The 19,588-nt window shown below is 45.0% G+C and overlaps 1 protein-coding gene across 1 annotated transcript; it reads right to left on the bottom strand.

Annotated features, from left to right (window-relative positions):
* Positions 1 to 237: 237 nt before the first annotated feature.
* LOC117550313 lies at positions 238 to 16,588 on the bottom strand. Its single transcript, XM_034222689.1, has 8 exons — positions 16,492 to 16,588; positions 15,615 to 15,718; positions 15,463 to 15,514; positions 13,823 to 13,975; positions 3,836 to 4,000; positions 3,330 to 3,473; positions 3,071 to 3,241; positions 238 to 359 (listed from the first exon to the last, which is right to left on the bottom strand). The coding sequence occupies exons 2-8, from the start codon at positions 15,714 to 15,716 to the stop codon at positions 238 to 240; spliced, it is 909 nt and encodes a 302-aa protein (XP_034078580.1). The 5' UTR covers positions 15,717 to 15,718; positions 16,492 to 16,588.
* Positions 16,589 to 19,588: the final 3,000 nt, after the last annotated feature.

Below are 19,588 nucleotides of genomic sequence, written 5' to 3'. Positions count from 1 at the left end.
TAGAGCTACGGGCAGTAGTATTAGTCCTCCAACATTTCAAACCCTTAATCCAGGGAAAACATGTAATGGTCAGGAGAGACAACAGCACCACAGTGGCATATATCAACACCGCCGCTTTGTTGACCATGGCGGAGAAATTGTGGTTATGGGCTGCAGAGCCCTCCACATTTCAGGTCTGGAGAACAGGGGGGCCGACCTCATGTCGAGGGGAGGACCCCTGCCAGGCGAGTGGGCGCTTCACCCAGAGGTGGTGAAGCGGATCTGGGCCTGGTTCGGGACAGCAGAGGTGGATCTGTTCGCCAGCCGGCGCAACACCCACTGCGCACTGTGATTCTCCATGGCTCTGAGCGACGACCCGCCTTTGGGGGTGGACGCGTTTGCACACGAGCCATGGCCAAATAAGCTGCTTTACGCCTTTCCACCGTTGCGTCTCATTCTCCCTCTCCTGGGGAGAGTGAGGCGAGAACGTCTGTCAATCATCCTGGTAGCGCCGGATCGCGTGGGGGCGCCGTGGTACTCAGAGATGACACAGATGAAGGTGGGTCAGCCCTGGGCGCTCCCTCAAATTTGGGGGGTGATCTCCCAGGAGGCAGGTGCAATCGGGGCGTTACCCACTCTGGGCCAACCTCTCCAGGCTTGGCTCCTGAGGGGGACAGGCTGAGGCAGGGTGGATTGTCTGACAGTGTTATTCAGTCTATCCAGGCAGCTAGAGCGGGATCCACCACAGCCTGTTACAGGCCAAAGTGGCTGGGATTCCGGCGATGGTGTGAGGAGCGGAAAATAGAGCCCCTATCTTGTGAATTGGGATCTATTTTCTCGTACTTACAGTTGTTGGTGGACAGAGGGCTTGCTCATTCCACAGTGAAAGTGTATGCAGCAGTCATCTCGTCCTGCCATGAGGGATTTGGCGGCAGGTCAGTTTTTGCTCAGCCGCTAATCAAATCAAATCAAGTTTTATTTATATAGCACATTTATAAACGATTTTTGGTCGAGCCAAAGTGCTGTACATATAATAAAAATAGCCTACAGTAGAGACACTTTACAGCAAATACAACAGCACAGATTGTTCAGAATATCAGTATGAGAAAAACGACACCCTCTATCCTTAGACCCTCTGTCCTTAGACCCTCACATCGTACAAGGAAACACTTCCAGAGAAAACCCACAGTTTAAGGGGAAAAAATGGGAGAAACCTCAGGGAGAGCAACAGAGGAGGGGTCCCTCTCCCAGGACGGACAGACGTGCAATAGATGCCGTGTGTAAATCGAAGAGATAATAAATGTTACAGCATATAGACCGAATGTTAGGAAATGCATGTGTCTGTAATAAGAAGATGAATCCACGTCACGGTTTTTGCGGGGGGTCAGGAGGCTGCGCCCAGTGGTGCGGGCCTCCGCCCTGCAGTGGGACCTGCCGCTGGTACTCGAGGCTCACAGGACCATTCGAGCCTCTGGAGCTCTCTTCCCTGAAAGCACTGTCATGGAAGACAGTATTGCTACTTGCCTTAATGTCAGCCAAAAGAGTGTCTGAGTTAACTGCTTTATCGTGGCACCCGAGTTGTTTCATAATCCGGGGTGACCAGAGCGGGGGGACACTCAGACCGAACCCCTCCTTTGTGCCCAAGAGCCTAAGGAGTGCATTCAGGTCGAGGGCTATTCAGTTGGGGGGTTTTAATTTCCCCCCCCCAAAGTGGGGCGAGGGAGGATAAATTACACCTCCTCTGGCCGGTGCGTGCGCTGGCATTTTATGTGGAGCGCACGGCTGCCCTTAGACACACAGAACAGCTCTTTGTGTGTTTCGGGGGTGGGGTAACTGGAAAAGCTCTGTCCAAGAAACGCCAGGCAGGCTGGCTCTGCGAGTGCATTACACATGCCTACGGACAGGCGGGGAGAGCCTTTCCCACAGGGGTCCGTGCACACTCTACACGAGCCATGGCTGTGTCAACAGCCCTATTTAGCGGCGTGAGTGTGGAGGACATATGCACGGCGGCATCTTGGTCAACACCAGGTCCCTTCATTAAGTTTTATCTCTTTGACATGTCTGGCTCCTTTTCATCGTCTGTGCTTGCTGGGGCAACACAGGACTGGTGAGCAGAGAGAGGAGGGCTGTGGGTCAGTGGGCAGCTGACCCCCTCCCCGGACGTAATGTGCTTACGGACGTGACGCGCACAGGGGCCCATAGGGGCTGGAGGACTCCTTTTTCCATGCTTTAAGACAGGAGGAGGGAGTCCTCCACGTTATGGCACACCTCCGCGGGGTAAGTGAGTCAGGGTGTGCTCGGCCAGCCGCAGCCTCTTTCTCTCCACGGTTACGACCGAGGGAGAGATGAGTGAGGCACAGCGGCCTCTAACCAGAAAGCCGGTCAGAAACAGGGAGATGGAGCGATGTTGTTGCGGGACAGCAGTGCGTATATACACCTGTACCCATAGAGTCCAGTAGAGGGCGGAGCCTGTGAGAGATATAACGTTGTGTTACGTATGGTAACCCTTGTTATATAAGCACAGGTGAGCCCTCTACCTATGGAGGCACTGTCTGTCCTATGCTGCTTGCTGAAGAGAAGTAAAGGATGGCATTCAGGTAGGCCCACCCAGGGACCGGCTACGTCTAGGGAAGTCTCAGTGAAGGAATGCGTGCACGGATAGGATACACGGGAGTACCCTTAGAGTCCAGTAGAGGGCTCACCTGTGCTTATATAACAAGGGTTACCATACGTAACTCAACGTTTTTGTGCATGTTAATGGTCTGCAAAGGCTAAAATCCCTGTGTTCCCTCCAGACGGAGTTTCTCTCCCACAAACTCCCCCCCCCCCCCATACATTGTCCGTAAAAGGCTAAGGGGCGGGACATTTCAACCACATCTCTAAGCCCCTGACCAATCCCAAAAACGGCTAGCTAACCAATCAGAGCAGACTGGGCTCTGGTTTCAGACAGAGGGTGAAAAGAGGTGCTGCAGCACAGGCAGTATGAGGTAAATAAAGCACTTTTCTACATTAAAGCATGGAGACATGTTACAGTAGAGGCAGAACATAGAAATACGATCCTAAAAGTAAACAAACCTGCAAACCAACTTACCGTATTGATCAAAAGGCTGGCAGTATTGTCCATCAGGAGGAATGGCATTGATGCATCCACATGTGTTGCTTGTATTACCATCACATTTCCCATAGGTGTCACACTTATCACACGGCCAAAGATAGTCATTTTCACAGTGGCACTGAAACCCAGTGTTATCTTGGCTGCAAACTTTAAAGAGAATAACATATTTTCTCTTGTGAAAAAGGCAGAAGTTTGAAATAGATATTAAAAAAGGATATAATGCATTTGTTCTTACCTGTGGTGATATTGGCATCTAATATGTTAACTGAGGAGCTGATCTGGACAGGAAAAGTTAAACTGTTCAGGACGTTTCTCAGCTGATCCACATCGCTGGTTTTCACCTCGATAATAATCTGGTATTCATAAAATACTAAAGGTACTGTAGAAAAAGAGAGTCGAATTAGAGACAATTATTTGTAAGTAATTTGTTCCAAATCTAGGTCGTGTCATGACATCTGGGCAACATTGCTGAGTGAAGAAATGCAATTATGGTCAAGAATAGGTATTCATGTTTCTCTCTGTTTCTTTTCATCTTGTCATATTGTTTGTTATTATCTGTTTGCTCATTTAGATTTGCTCATGTTTGTAATCCTATAGTAGGCCTATTAAATACAAGGTCAGCTTGAGTGAGAGAGAATTGAAAGGACACAAATGCTTTTTTTAAATAACAGTGCCGAAAAAAATACCAGTAAATATTATATCCACATGTGTGATGTTACTTTAAATGTAAAAGTGTATCACCTGTCTGTGGCACGCAGTATTGTCCAGTGGTAGGAATACTGTTGATACACCCACACGTGTTGTCAATGATGTCATCGCAGGCTCCGTATGTATTACAGTTGCTTAATGACCACACATACTGTTCCTCACATCTGCACTGGAAGTTTGTACCATTTGGGTAACAAACTACATTAAAAAGAAAAACAATTAAACAGACATTATAATCAGTTATAGTCTTACCACTACTCAAAGTTCCTCTGCCTTACATGTCAAGATGTATCCATTCACACACATTTATAAACTGATAGCAGGGTTAACAAGTTGACAAACTGGACTCATGAGGATCTATCTAATGCTTATTTCCACATTTTGCTGTGCCTTGAGCAGGGACGTGCACAGACATTTGGAGGGGCTATTGCTCTAAACTGGAAAAAGGGCCTCCCCCCGATAAAAAACACAACCTTTTGAAAATTGTAACTTGTTTTTACTGGAATGTAAAAGAACCAAACGATTATTACATCAACTAAATTGAACAGTAATTCATTTTTTATTTTGCGGTCCATATCTCATTAAAATATCTAATGTTAGTAACTATTAAAGACAAAATGGGGACAATTCTGTTCTAATGTAGTTTGACCATTGTAACTGCTGTGCAGTCCAGACATACTGATACAATAGGGCCTCTAACTAATTACCTTAAATAAACTCACTAATTAATGAAACCAGTTCAATACGCATTATTCTTATTCTTATCATTCTTTATGAGTGCAGCCAGTAACGGTAAGGTATCTAATTACTTATTTATTTAGTATTCCATAACTTAGTAACAGAGATGGTCAAACTAAAGTAGAGACATGGCAGAAATCCTACAAGGAAGCGGGAAATTGAACTGTTCACCCGTGAGAGGGCGATCAAGAAAAGAGAGCGAGCGTTGAGGGAGTTTACAGATGAGAAGACACAGAAAGACAGAAGCTCAATAACAACAAGTAGGCTATATTTAGGTGTTTTTTTGTAAATAACCGACGGTATCAAGAGGAAGTAAAGTCCCCTGGTTTGTCCCTTATACCCTAACTGCCATGAGAGAACTCAAAATCAAGTTTCCAAAATCCGACACTGAGGTGGTCTTAACGCACCGGCAGATGACAGCGCTGACAGTGTGTTTCCCGCAGCGAGACGCTACAATACTAATTGTGGGTTCATCATGTTGATTCGGCCACAAGAAAAAAGAAAAACAAACTCTCGCTCTCTCCAGAGCGGCAGGTCAGCCAAAAAGGCCAAACGGGCCGTTGCCCGGGCAACATTAGCCCGTACCTGTGCACGTCCCTGGCCTTGGGAGATACTTTGCCATGGTATCTTTGCCCAATGACACTTCAATGCAGACAGAAGGAGCAGGACCATTGATCTTCGGATTAGTTGACAACCAACTTTACATCCTGAGCCACAGCCAACCACGTAAATGATATGCAGCAGTTTTTTATATCCATAGCCTACTTGATTTATAGCGTAGTGCTTATTGTATTGAAGGCCAGTCATTCCAGAACGCTGCATTCTCATGATACACGGGAAAACGACTCTGCGCTGACATTGTGTTTCTATGGAGAGAGCGATGCCACCTGAAGAGGCGGAATAACTGCCTTCTGTGTTGTGCATGGCTCCAAATTGTTGCCAAGCGATGCATTCCAAGTTGAAATTATTTAGAATTTTACCTGGTTTGTCATATGATTGACCTTTGGACACGCAACCAATCAGATGACAGCTGTATGTAGCGGCACAAGCTAGCACGGGAGGTAACCATACTGGCTGTTCTATTTCATCCTTACTGACCGCCAGAGGCGGTGCTTTAGCACTGGATATCTTCCGTCTCGCGCATGCGTAGGTCGAATATTTATATCAACAAAGTCACGTGTGACCTCGTATGACCCCGGAAGGCATAAGTTCCGGTGTTGTCAACGAGTTCAGTTCTTTTTCATCTTCTCGCTGCGCAGGTTACTATTTTTTGAGTAGAAGCCAAGCTAGCTTATTGAAAATTAAGATTCTAGCTCATCGCTACCTGTAGCCTTGTGATCGTCTCGATCGGAGCTGCGGGCTAGGAAAACGCTCGCCCTCCAAAGGCTGCAACGAGCTAGCTGTCCACCCTCCCAAGGGAGGGGACCGCGGTATTCACTACACGGACCCTAGGAGCTCCGGACCGGTAAAGAGCGGACGCTCGTGCCATAACGCACGTCAGCCGGTGAGATCGCTACCATTTATCGCTGATTGTGCTATCTATTCTCAAGCTAATGAGATAACTGTGTACAAGTTAGCCGGGGGCTCTCGCTAATTTATTACTGCGCTAGTGAAGGGAGCGTCTCCGCCCCCCTCTCACTACATACATTTGGTTCCTTGCCTGTTGTTACGTGCCTGGTGTGGTTTTCCTTCCCTCCTGTGTTTCTCTCTTCTCCCTGTCTTCTGCACAGCTAATCATCAGCTGATCGGTATCTGCCTGTGCATCTGAGTCTGATGGCTGAATGGATCCTCTCACCCTCAGCTGGCCTATCAGCAGCCAGGGCCGACCATAAAGGAGGCACCCAGGAAGTCTTCTCGCTCTCTCACTCTGGGCCTGTTGCTGATGAAGGAGCCTGCAGTGTTTAGCAACTAATTCACTTTGTATTGTCAGACCTTTTTGAAAGTGTGTGTGTTGAGAGGTGGAGGAGTTAGGTAAGTCTGGGGTACCCTGTACATTTCTCACCACGTAGCTAACTAATGTTTAGACACACTAGGTTAGCGGATTGTTGCCACCCCTGTATATTGTTTTGTCAACTTCTTCGTAGTTTAGTTAGTGAGGGTTTTTGTTTGAGTTTTGGTTTCAAAGGATAGATGTAGAGATAGGCCTGGTTTTGTTATGCTTGTTTCTTTTGTTTGGCGCAATCCTTTGACTCCTCCTCCTCCTCACCAACTAAGGTTTCAGTTATATGTCTGTTCGGTTCTGGGTTTACAAAATAAACCTTTTGTGGGGACGTAACACCTGTTCTATCGTCCAGTTAGCCGAGTGTTTTCGTTCAAGCTAACTGTTACGGCGCTAGTGAAGGGATCGTCTCCGCCCCCCTCTCACTACATACATTTGGTTCCTTACCTGTTTTATCGTCCAGTTAGCTGAGTGTTTTCGTTCAAGCTAACTGTTACGGCGCTAGTGAAGGGAGCGTCTCCGCCCCCCTCTCACCGCATACATTTGTTTCCTTACCTGTTCCATCGTCCAGTTAGCTGAGTGTTCTCGCTCAAGCTAACTGTTATGGCGCTAGTGAGGAGAGTGTCTTCACTCCCCTCTCACAGCTCACAATTAGTTCCTGTTCTATCCCCAGTTAGCAGAGTGCTCTCGCTCAAAGCTAACTTGCTACAGCGCTAGTGAAGAGAGTGTCTCCGCTCCCCTCTCACAGCTCACAATTAGTTCCTGTTCTATCCCCAGTTAGCAGAGTGCTCTCGCTCAAAGCTAACTTGCTACAGCGCTAGTGAAGAGAGTGTGTTTGCTCCCCTCTCACAGCTCACAATTAGTTCCTGTTCTATCCCCAGTTAGCTGAGTGCTCTCGCTCAAAGCTAACTTGCTACAGCGCTAGTGAGGAGAGTGTCTTCGCTCCCCTCTCACGGCGCACAATTGGTTATTTTATTTAATCGTTTATTTGACAGGGACATGCACTGTAATGAACACTTAAGACATTTAAATATGTCAAGCGTAACAGTGCCAGATTTAGCTTTGAGCTACTTTCCATTCCCTCACATAAAACATTTAAGGAAATTACATTTTACAAACATGGTAAAAAACAAAATACATGATATGCAAGGAGTGGCAACAACATATAAAGTGCATCCATCCTCCAGTTAACTGAGTGCTCTCGCTCAAAGTTAACTTGCTACAGCGCTAGTGAAGAGAGTGTTTCCGATCTCCTCTCCCTGCACACAGTTGGTTCCTGTTCCACCCTCCAGTTAACTGAGTGCTCTCGCTCAAAGTTAAAGGTGACCTATCATGCAAAATGCACTTTTGTACGTCTTAATATGTGTCCCCGGTGTTCCAGGGAACTCACCAAGTGTCAGAAAACACAACCCTCTCTATTTTCCTCTATACCCAAATCTCTTAAAAAGGGGCTGCAACGGATCTGATACAGACTGATCCAGATTTGAACACTTCTATGACGTCACAGAAGTGGTGCTACGGCTATTGGGCCAACTCCACCAATCAGGAGGAGACAGCCACGGACATTGCCGTTCGAAAGTGCTGGAGACGCTGTAGTACATATGCCAGGCCTGTAGATGGTGCTGTTCTCACAGAATCAGCCCATCAGCATGATCTGTTTGGTATTTTGAAAAATAAAAAGTATAAATATGCCTTATATAGGTATGGTCCTACACTATATTATTCAAATATAGCATGACAGGTCCACGTTAACTTGCTACAGCGCTAGTGAAGAGAGTGTTTCCGCTCCCCTCTCCCTGCTCACAGTTGGTTCCTGTTCCATCCTTCAGTTAGCAGAGTGCTCTCGCTTAGGCTAACTCGCTACGTCGCTAGTGGAGAGAGTATTCCCACTCTCCTCTCACGGCATAACACCATTAACTTACTTCATTGTTCTCACCCCAGTTAGCAGAGTGCTCACGCTCAAGCTAACTACTATTGTGCTCACTCCCCTCCACTGCATATTCGTTTCCTGGCCCAGTTATTTACAGTCAGCTGAGTGCTCTAGCTAACGCTAGGACTAACGGCTCTAACACCTGTATGGCTCCTCTTTAACCAGAGGATGGCCATGACCTTTTGCCCCCCTTTGCCTCTATGTCTTAAATGACATGATGAATTGGAAATGGGGGACCCTGATGTAAACAAGACGAAAGTCTTTCTCTGGTCTGCATCCCCTTAACAATTGTATGTTTTGAGCTGTACTGTACTGTACCCAATATACAAGCTGTTAATAAACTTTTCAATCAATCAATCAATCCCTCTTGTCTTGGCCTCTAGCATCTGAGGGAGGGCCTTTCGGAGGACCCGTGCATGAATTGCACCATCATGCCTCGTGCGGTAGGAGCTGCTAGACTAGCCGAGGTTGAACTACTGACTGAGGGTGGCCTTCCCCCTGCACAGTCAACTCTGCACAGCCTAACCTACCCATCCTAGCCGTTGGGCCGCAGAGGCTGCGGGTGCACCGCCCAAGAAGAGGACTAAGCCTGATAGGCTGTCCTCCAGGGTGGACCTACTCACTACTGAGCTAGCCCAGATAAAGTCACTCCTCTTGGCTCTCCATTCTGGTGCCCGTGCAGAGCACGCCGCTGCCCACCCGTGGCTGAGCTGGTTCTAGATGACGATGTGTTCTCGATGGCAGCTTCAGCCACTCAATTTGATGAGTATGACGGGGAGAGCCCATCCCATGCTTCTGGGCCTGGCTCCTGTACCTCAGCTCATGGTCCCTCGGAGGAGGCAGATGACGGCTCCATGGGTACCGTCATTCGCATGGCACTGGCTCACCAGCAGCTGGATGCGCAGCAGCCCAAAACAGCGCCTGCCAGTGTGTTCTTTAGGCGCACTCCGGCACACGCCACCTTTACTGTTCCTCCCTCTTGTGAGTATCTGAGGGAGTTACATGCATGCTGGAAGACACTAAGGCTCTTTACAGTCTTACGTCCGATGGCCGAGCCCTGGCAGCCATGCAGGATGCGGCAAGAGTTGGCTTGGACCACACGCCGGCTGTTGAGCCTACCATTGCTTCCCTCATAGTTTCCCCTGACGAAGCTCTGAGGTCGGAGGCCAGATGCCCTCGACTCCAATGTTGGGTCACTGATGACCTGCTCACTAAGGCTTACGATGCAGCGGCGCGCATGGGCCGTATAGGCAATTCCCTCTCTCATCTCATAGTCGCCCTCTCAGCTTCCCCGCAGCAGGATGCTCTTAGGGCTTCCTCTACCAGCCTCAGTGACGCCTCATTACAGGCGTTTGCTCTGATGTCCAGAGAGCTTGGGCGCCTGATGTCCACTCTCGTCCAGACTCGTCGCCAGGTTTGGCTGACACAGTCACCCTTATCAGAGACATGTAGGACTCTCCGTCCACCGGCTCACCCCGGTACCCGCCATGGGCCTCAGCGCCCCACGAGGGGGCTGGCCCGCTACGGTCCTGTTAACTCGCCCCCAAGGCAGCCTCGGTATCCGATGCCTAACCGTCGCCCCCCCAGAGCCAGAGGCCGGGGGGCAAGGTACTGAGGGTCTGGGGCCGGCTGTTGGTTATCTCTCCCAGCAGCAGCTCAACTACCGGGTAGCTTAAGCTTGAGACCCCTGGGTGGTTTCCACCTAACCCAAGGGTACAAGCTTCAGTTCCGACGCTGGCCCCCAGTCTTCAGCCGGGTCAAGATGACCACCATAAGCGACCTGGCAAAGGAAATCGCCCTAAACCAGGAGCTGTCAGTCCTCCTTGCCAAGGGTGCAATCGAGCCTGTGGACCCCATCTCACAGCCCGGGGCTTCTACTTAACCTACTTCCTGGTAAGGAAGAAAGGCGGTGGACTTCTCCCAATCCTCGATCTGAGGGGACTCAACAAGTTCCTAAAGATTTTACTTTTCCATGTGCTGAGCACAGCGGACGTTCTTCGTACCGTGGCCAGGGGGGAATGGTTCACGTCCGTCGACTTGAAGGACGCTTATTTTCATGTGCCTATTGTGCCTCATCACAGGCAGTTTCTTCGCTTTGCCTTCAGAGGCCGTCATTTCCAGTTCAGGGTGTTCCATTCGGACTCTCCCTCTCCTTAGACGACTGGTTAATCTGTGCACCATCCCGGTTACAGACGATCCAGGACACGGCTCTCCTTCTCTCTCATGTTGCCCGGCTAGGCCTCATGGTGAACATGGAGAAGAGTTGTCTGAACCCCTCTCAGAGCCTAACCTTCATTGGGGTGGCTCTGGACACAGTCACTCAACCAGCGAAAGCAGTGTTCTCGCCCCACTCCTGGTAGACGTGATGCTTTATTCTAGCAGCAGCCGACTGGATAGGCTGTCCTGCTGAAACTTCTTTTTTTTCAGCTAGGTGAAGGCAGTGCTCTCGCTCCCGCTCCCTCTGCTGGTAACATGGGTGTAGTTACATCCCTTTTGTGTTCGGCGAGTAGGAGCGTTGCTCTACTCTTTCCTTTCAGCGGGTAGCTGATGAAGGCTGTGTTCTCGCACCCCGCTCCCGCCTACGCTGCATCTGGCATTCGTTATTAACTCAACCAGTGAGGGCGGTGTTCTCGCCCCCGCTCCTGGTAGACGCGCTGCTTCATTCTAGCAGCAGCTGCCTGGCTAAACTGCCCTGTTAAATGTCCTTATCTAATCCACCGAGGTGAATGCAGTGCTCGCTCCCGCTCTCTCTGCTGGTAACGTGGTGTAGGAAATTTACATCCCTCTCTGTGTTCGGCGTGTAGCATTGCTCTACTCTTTACGTTCAGCAGGTAGCTGGTGGAGGCTGTGTTCTTGCACCCGCTCCCGGTTACGCTGCATCTGGAATTCGTTATCAACTCAACCAGTGAAGGCAGTGTTCTCGCCCCTGCTCCTGGTAGGCGTGTTGCTTGATTCTAGCAGGAGCTAGGCAGCTAGGCTGTCCTGTTAAACTTCCTTGTTTAACCCAGCTAGGTGCGGGCGTGTCCATATGCTGCACAGACTCTGCTGTGGGACGCCTTGGCGTCTCCCCAACAGGAAGGACCTCTTGTCTCAGTTGGAGGGTCGGATGTGGCACCCCGACCCCTGCCGCCTCCAGCTGTGGGTCTGGCCACTGGAGGGCCCGACCCACTGCTGAGCGACTGCATAGAGCCTGTCAGGAAGACTATTCTCAAATGCCAGGGCACCATCTACTGGTAGGCAGCACGAAAACAGGTGGAAACTGTTTTGTTTTTTTGACTGGTGCCAAGGGCGAAATGAGGACCCAGTATATTGCTCGGTGCCTACGACCCTTGAGTTCCTGCAGTCCCTCCTGGACGACGGCCGGTGTCCCGCTACCGTCAGGGTGTATGTGGCTGCTATATCAGCTCAACACGCAAGGGCTGACAACAGCACAGTGGGAGCCATAGGTTGGTATCCCTCTTTTTAAGGGGGAGCTCTGAGTCTTCGCCCCCCCGAATATCCCAAGTGCCCCTACATGGGACCTGCCCTTGGTGCTGGATGCCCTATGCTCGCCTCCTGTTGAACCTTTGTTACAGGCAGAACTGGAGTGGCTCTCAGCTAAGACTGCTTTCCTTCTTGCCATCACCTCAGCAAAGCGTGTAAGCGAGCTTCAGGCCTTGTCCGTGAACAGCTCGTGTCTGAGGTGGAACTCAGATGGCTCAGGTGTCACCTTATGGCCGAACGCAGCGTTCCTCTCTAAGGTGCAAGGACATATGTGCTGCGGCCACATGGGCATCCCAGAGCACATTCGCCAGATACTACAGGGTGAATGTTGCCGCCCCTCACCCGCTGGGTGTGGTCCTCCTGCAGAGTCAGCCTAGGCCATCCTTATAGCAGGGGGAGTATTCAGACTTCCTCGTGACTCTGTTGGTATAGGTCATCCAGTGCTAAAGCACCGCCTCTGGCGGTCAGTAAGGATGAAATAGAACGATAGTTACGTATGTAACTACGGTTCTATGAATACTGGATGACCGCCAGAGTTTCTTGGTCACTCGGAATCTCGTGTTTCCGCGAGAAGATTCCATACAACTGAACTCGTTGACAACACCGGAACTTATGCCTTCCAGGGTCATACGAGGTCACACGTGACTTTGTTGATATAAATATTCGACCTACGCATGCGCGAGACGGAAGATATTCAGTGCTAAAGCACCGCCTCTGGCGGTCATCCAGTATTCATAGAACCGTAGTTACATACGTAACTATCGTTTTCACTGCAAGGCTCTGTGCCCAACCACGTGGTGAGAAAAGAGCAGATTGACTTCCCCTGCTAGCATAGCACAGCTGGCATCTGATTGGTTGCGAAGGTCAGCGTTAAACAAGGTCAAAGTTTAAATTATTTGATCTTTGAGCGCCGTGCTTGACGATCATTTTGAGTGATGTGCGACGCCGAGAGAAGCGCTTCCGCCTAGTCGGGCAGCACTGCTCTCTCCAAAAAATACACCACGTAAGTGCAGAGCCGTTTCGACGTGTATCTTGTGAAAGCAGCTTAATGGTCAGAAAGATGTCCATGACCAATATTTCCAACAGCACATTACCCCCAAAAACCAACCACCTATTGTTTGAAGGCCCCTTCGCTCCAAAGATAAACCCTCCCTGCGCAACAAACAGAAGCAAATAGATTATTGTTATGCAGACTGATGGACCTTCATGATATTTTTCCTGTTGGGAAAGGCATGACCTGCTCTACTCTACCCTTTGCCAAAGTAAACTTGCCAACAGAAAAAAAACTCTTGGCAGGCCCAATCTGATTACACCATTCTGCCTAATAATTAGCCATGTTCCTTGGACTGAGACTAGGTGTTTGGTTTCTTGGTTTCTAGCTTTAGGTCCAATGGGACATATTTTAGATGATTTTGTGTTGAGGAGTAATGGTCTGTTCAAACATTCCTTACTCTGGAGATACTGTAAACAGTATGTATTTCAGACTTGGAAATCTAAAAAATGAAACTTGTATAAGATCAATGATTGGAAATAATATTATTGTTTAACTTGTGCACACGCCTTGCTAGTGCCTTGTCTGAGAAGCCCTGGAGGATTATTCTTTTTGATACTCAAAAGTATGTGGACATTCTTGAACTTTCCAAACTTGCTTCACCTCAATGAGAAGGGAAAGTCCCAATTTTAGAGGAGGACTATATAGTAGTTTATAATGGTTTAGTTATATGAAGGTCACGAGAGCATATTCTCCCATTGTCCACAGTTAATAAGTGAGCCATTACTCTGTAAACACTTGAAAGAAAATATAATTGATTGAATTGAATGTATCACATGGTCAAATGTGGGGAAAAAGGACACAGTACACTTTAATGCCCAGGCGCCCTTTGTCTTGTCTAACAACATTTCCCCCCCATACTTTTACCACCATGCTTACCTGTGGTGATGTTAATGTGTGTGACGTTCACAGTTGGACCCAAGGCTAGGGAAAAGCCACCTGCATCCAGGATGCTTCTAAGGGCGTCCACGGTCCCAATATCAGTAAAATTCAGGTCAACATCCACATCGTACTCAACCTGAGCCAGAAGCCCTGTAGTAAAAAAACAACATGATTTAGGGTCTCTTTTGGTTAAAGGACATATCAATGTAGAGAAATCACTCAAATTAAGCTGTAGTCATTTAAAGTAATACTTAATTATGTGTTTTATCTTAGAGCTAATGTTCTATTAATGATCCCTCTAAATGTAATATATTTGATATCTCTTATTATTTAAAAGTGTTAGCCACTGCGACCGTTCAAAAAGAAAATGTATGCTTTTTTGGGTTAAAAAGGTTTTTGTGCATGTAAATGGTCTGCAAAGGCTAAAATCCCTTTGTGCCCTCCAGAGGGAGTTTGCCCGCCCCATCCCCCCACCCTCCCTGAAACGCATCAATTGGACTTCTTTGTTTATTGGTATAAGTCTCATACGACCACAACTCACTGAACTAGCAACCAGGAAATAGCAAGAAAACAACTTCACTTTACGTAGCCATGATGATAATTAAGTCTTACCTTTGCTGTTTTGTGATCAAAAGTTGTGTTCAAGGGCACAACAACGGCTAATCCAATGTCTCTGTGTAACTTTAAAATGATTACTGATAATCCATCATTACAATTTAAATAATAAACACAATAAACGGATTGTAATGATTAGCGACCGGAGCTTCCGGTTTAGGAGGTGCGCACGCAGCGTCTCGTTTTAACTGAATAATGGTCATGTTTACATGGATTTATGAACTGCCCCTAATTACCGCCCCCCTTCCAGAGACACACTGTCAAACACACTCATACCTGCTTGGTATGACATTGAAAAAGTTACATTAAATAATAAATAAATAAATTACAATAAAATGACTGTTGTTTAATCTTCACATCTTGTAATCATGTCTATAATTTTGAGCACCAAATTATTGAAAAGTATCGATAAGAGTATCGAAAAATACCGGTATCGATAAGCAGTATCGGTATTGATAAAATCCTAACGATACCTATCCCTAATTAAAGATGATTTTTTTTTTTAAATATTGTATTCTGTGGTGTTTAATGCTGGAGATCTTCCGAGTTGTCTCAATATTGTACAAGGTTAATGCAAGGAGAGTTAAATAAATAAATGTACAAATGGTTGATTAGATGTTTAAAATATGATGCCATTTATAACTGTTTAAGTTCTAGAATTAAAATAAATACATTAAAAAGCTTACAGTAAATATAACGAGGCAATTGTATTCATGTTAAAGCTGTGTTGATATATATCCATTGTGCATATTTGTGCATGTAAAAATGATCATAGAATTAATTACATTTTGTCTTGTTTATTTTAGTTTCACACCATCCTTATACCAATAAACCTGTGGGCAAAGGATTCACGTCTTCAGAGTCTTGGTGTACGGAGGGAGTTTATCTGGCTGTTAAGCTATGTACACTACATATTCCGGGGACAGCAGTCACACCTCTCATGTTTTACATCTTTTAAACTATCTATCAGTTATAAAGTGTTATTATTCCAATATTCTTTAATATTTAATAATGAGACTTACCACTCCTTTTCCCCCTGGTGTGAGGTATACATGATTCTTCTTCATTGTGTTCCTGAGACAACAGATAGGGTTCAGGTTCAAATAATTGCTTTGTGTATTGAAGGCTGTGATCCCATATGTTCTGTACAGTATTGTAATCACCGTTGACCTACCAGTAAAACCTGACTTGGAGATTCAATGAAGTTCCCTGTTTCCAAAATAGTTAGTGTCAGGAGAAGGGCAAAGATGGACAAGCATGTCTTAAATATTGCCATTCCTTTTAAGAAAGTGGGACAGAAAAGAAAAAAAAACATTATATAATCATACCACCCAGCTTTACATTGTTTATTACATAGATATTGAACACTGTCACAATTATACCTTGTTCTTATACCACAGAACAAATAAAGGTCAAGCGCAATGTTGAGGGTTTCTTAACCTAATAATTATCTTATTACATCATTGGATTCATCTGTATAGGCCTATAAAGATGCATTTCCAATCATGACTTTGGGTTTGGCCACCATTTTAAGAAATGTGTACAAGGTATATTTAAGAAGAACTGTATTTACTTATCCAAATAAAGTTTAGCTGGGAAACCAACACATCAATTATTATCAATTATATAAATTATATTTGATGAATTTCTATGTAATGAATTTACAAAATGTATTTGTCTGGGGGATTGAATTTCTGGTTACTATTGGAAAAATTGGTACTGTAATTTGATTGGTGCAATATCTGTGAGGACAGGTTATTTTTTGTTTCACAAGTTAAAACACTTGATGGCTGTTGTTGCTCTGCTGCGTGTGTAATTAAAGTAGTTACTCATGATTCAAATCACAGGTCGCTTTATTGCTGAAGTTAGAGCACTACTGACAGTCTGGTTATTTGCCATTCCCCCAAATAGACTAATGAAAGCCAACCAATGGAAAATGTTAACATGTTATCTACCTGCTGTACTATGTCATGTCAAAAGTGAAATACATAGTGTAGTTTTTATGTACAGACAATTTGACACAACCTCACGTTGTTTTCAAGTAAACATACCTTTAATGACTTGTCCTCTTCAAGTTAACTGCATTGGACAGAGACACTCCCACATACAGTAGTGTTGGCTGGGAGTCAACAAGATCCAGTGTTGCTGGATGGCACAACAACAGAAGATTTATCAATTGTAAGAAGATTAAGAGACTAGTTCAGAATTTGAAGAGTGTGAAACATATTGAAGCATTTTAACAACAAGGGGAAAAAAACCAGAAAAAGGAATCTAATCATGTGTGTATTTCCAGTGGCACACTAATTAAGAATTTCCGATTTCTGATTGTGATTTTCGTTTCAACATGCTGGTTTTGGACAATATGATAGAAATGGGTATGGAGTAATACAATCTTAACACATTTAAATTGACACAAATGTACTCAGCATTTCCTAGTAGAACAGTAGGTAGCTATTACATATACTGTATAAAATGCCCAAGAAGTGGTATGGGGTAGGATGCCTTGCTCAAAAGCATGTAGAAAGTGCTAAGGATATTAAACTTTAAATATAAATTGACGATGGAAGTTCCACACAATCATAGTTATTTCTGGTATACCATTTCAATAACTTCCCTGTCATTTTAGATCCTGCCTTCCTCCTGGTTCTCACTTGTTCCCTGCCAGACTGTCTGGTGTGTACGGCCAAGGTCTCCGAGGTCTGTTTGTATTATCTGATCTGCCCATTTCTGCATTCTACATCTGCAGAAAGAAGTCCGGTCGATTGCAGTGTATACAGTTTGGCCTTCAAAAAAACCTTCAAACTGGGACAAGAACACAGCGGAGAAATAACGGGGCAGAAACCCTCCTTTTTACGCAACGGTCACGTAATAAGCAGGATATTCCTGATCAAGATCCCTCCGCTTCGCATCGGGCTCCTGATCTGCCTGTCGGGTGTTCTTTTACCCATAATGAAAGCTGCACATTATCCTTTACACAACCGTCTCTAAATTGCACACACATACACTGCACCAAGCCATAGCCATATAAGGAGACCTCCATCATAATGAGCGTTAGAAAAACGGGATATTCGGTGAGGAAAATACGAAATATTGCTTTGAAAAAATACAAAAGAAAAAAAGAAGTGCTGGAAAACGTATGCTCACGAAGCTTAACAACCTGATAATAGCTCGGCCTGACAGGAATGAGAAAAGGTGTCATTTTATTCCATTTTTGTCTTTTTAGGTCAATCATGTTGCTGCATTCTTTACTAAATCCCCCTGAAGGAAATAGATCTTGAAGCTTAATGGTATGAAACAGGTACTTATAGGTAAGTAAAAACTATAACTTATTCCCATAGCACAATTGCTTTCCAATATCACAATAAAACATCTTCATAATAAAGAGTTAAATAAGACAAGTTGCTAAGAATACAGAAGGTATGCCTTTCTCTTTGGCTCTATGTTTCCTTTTTAGTGCCTAAAGCTCTTTTCATTAGTCAATGTTAATGTTGGTGGTTTGGAATTTAAAATATATTTTCAACTTCTGTTGATTATTCAAATAAATATATACATTGTTTTATTCATGAATAACAATTTTACTGAAGATAAAAGAGCCATCAAGTTTTAAAAATACAGATGTTAATACTATGAAAATGGCACCTTTTTTGTATATGAAAATGATAAAGATTGAATATCAATATGTTCATATAAAACAAATCTTGATACCTAAAGATGGATACATGTGATATATGTTGACAGACTTAATGTGAAGGAATAATTGTATCTGATTAGTATTGTCTTTTCAGTTATTAAGAGAACATCATGTCACAGAAAACACTCGGCAAATACAGCAGCCTGAGCAAACACAGATGCAGATCAGCCAAACCAAACAGAACTCAGGGGACGTGATTTCACCGCAACCAAAATCCTTATACACTAAAACACACGTTTACTAAGCTATGATCTGTTTAAAAGGCTTAGAAAAGCATTTGGAAATAATCAGAAAAGAGGTGAAACTGTAAAATTCATGCTCGGATCAGTCCTGTGAAACACTAAAAAAACGTATTCAATAAAGTCCCAACAAATATGCATTTTCAAAGGCATGGATAGCTTCTTACCATGATCTTTCTCTTCTTGCTGTTTATCTGTTAAAGATTAGACAATACCCAAAACACCAGAAGTGACTCAGTGCTCAGCAACGTAACACCTATTAATATTTAATTTAATCCACTGTAGGAGGTGCAGTAGCAGCTGCCGGTAAATACACAGGTGACCAACTTTTATTGTGTTCACATACATAAATATGGATTATCAGAAAGTCAATTGATAATGAAATGCTTTCTTGGTGTATAGGAATTACAACATAATGCCTGCACCAAGTGGACACAGCCAACAATATCGTCGATATCATATGTTTGGATGAACAAAAAGTCAGTATTTGTATTTAAAGGGCACTAGCTTTATGACTACATCTTAGGATATCTGTCTATTTCAGCAACCCACTCTCTTCAGTCTGCGTACAAATGACACGACTTTACACATTGGAAATGCGTGCAATAAATACGCGGAAGTCCTATTTTGCGTGCATATGATACGCTAACCATTCCCATTGAGATCTGATGCCGAGTTTTGCGTACATATGATACGCCACGTTTTGTCCGTCGGGTCTTGGTAGACCGGAAGCTGTGTGGTTCATAAAAACATGTTCTTACTCAATACCAAGCTACGATTATTGTTTTTATTTTAAAACGTATAATGTCGGACTTTTTTTGCCGTCTGTGAGGAAAAGAAATAGGGCTCGGAGCCTCAGAATAATGAAATCTGTATTTTTTAAAATCTTTTTTTCCTTCTAATTTGTTATTCTTTTCTAAATAACACACTGTTATTTAATCAACAATAAAACACAATTATCCTTGTTTTTATTTATTCGTTTAATTCTATAATCTTGTGCTTTTTAGCATGCTTTTTAGCTGTAAATAAAGTCACCGGAAACAGACGGTAAACTGATTACCCAAGATCCTCAGCTTGAAGCTCGGGATGTTTTAGCCGCAATGCACGTTGGGATATGGTGTTAATGTGATATGTGTGAAAATCTGAGTTTAGGATGGCCGAAGACACTACACTACCCATAATCCCCAGCTATTGTTTGGGACTACAGTCCTGTTGACA

Source organism: Gymnodraco acuticeps, unplaced genomic scaffold (genome assembly GCF_902827175.1).
Source record: "Gymnodraco acuticeps unplaced genomic scaffold, fGymAcu1.1, whole genome shotgun sequence".
Taxonomy (NCBI): Eukaryota; Metazoa; Chordata; class Actinopteri; order Perciformes; family Bathydraconidae; genus Gymnodraco; species Gymnodraco acuticeps.
Note: the sequence above shows the minus strand (reverse complement) of the source record. Positions and strands in the feature narration are given on the sequence as shown.

Bases quoted from the DNA above. Each gene is read 5' to 3' on its own strand.
- LOC117550313 (XM_034222689.1), bottom strand. From the start codon at position 15,716: ATGGCAATATTTAAGACATGCTTGTCCATCTTTGCCCTTCTCCTGACA. The intron at 3,242-3,329 runs GTAAGAACAAAT...TTCTCTTTAAAG, and splicing joins AGATGCCAATATCACCACAG to TTTGCAGCCAAGATAACACT. The intron at 360-3,070 runs GTAAGTTGGTTT...CCACCCCCAAAG, and splicing joins CCAGCCTTTTGATCAATACG to GCGGGTCGTCGCTCAGAGCC.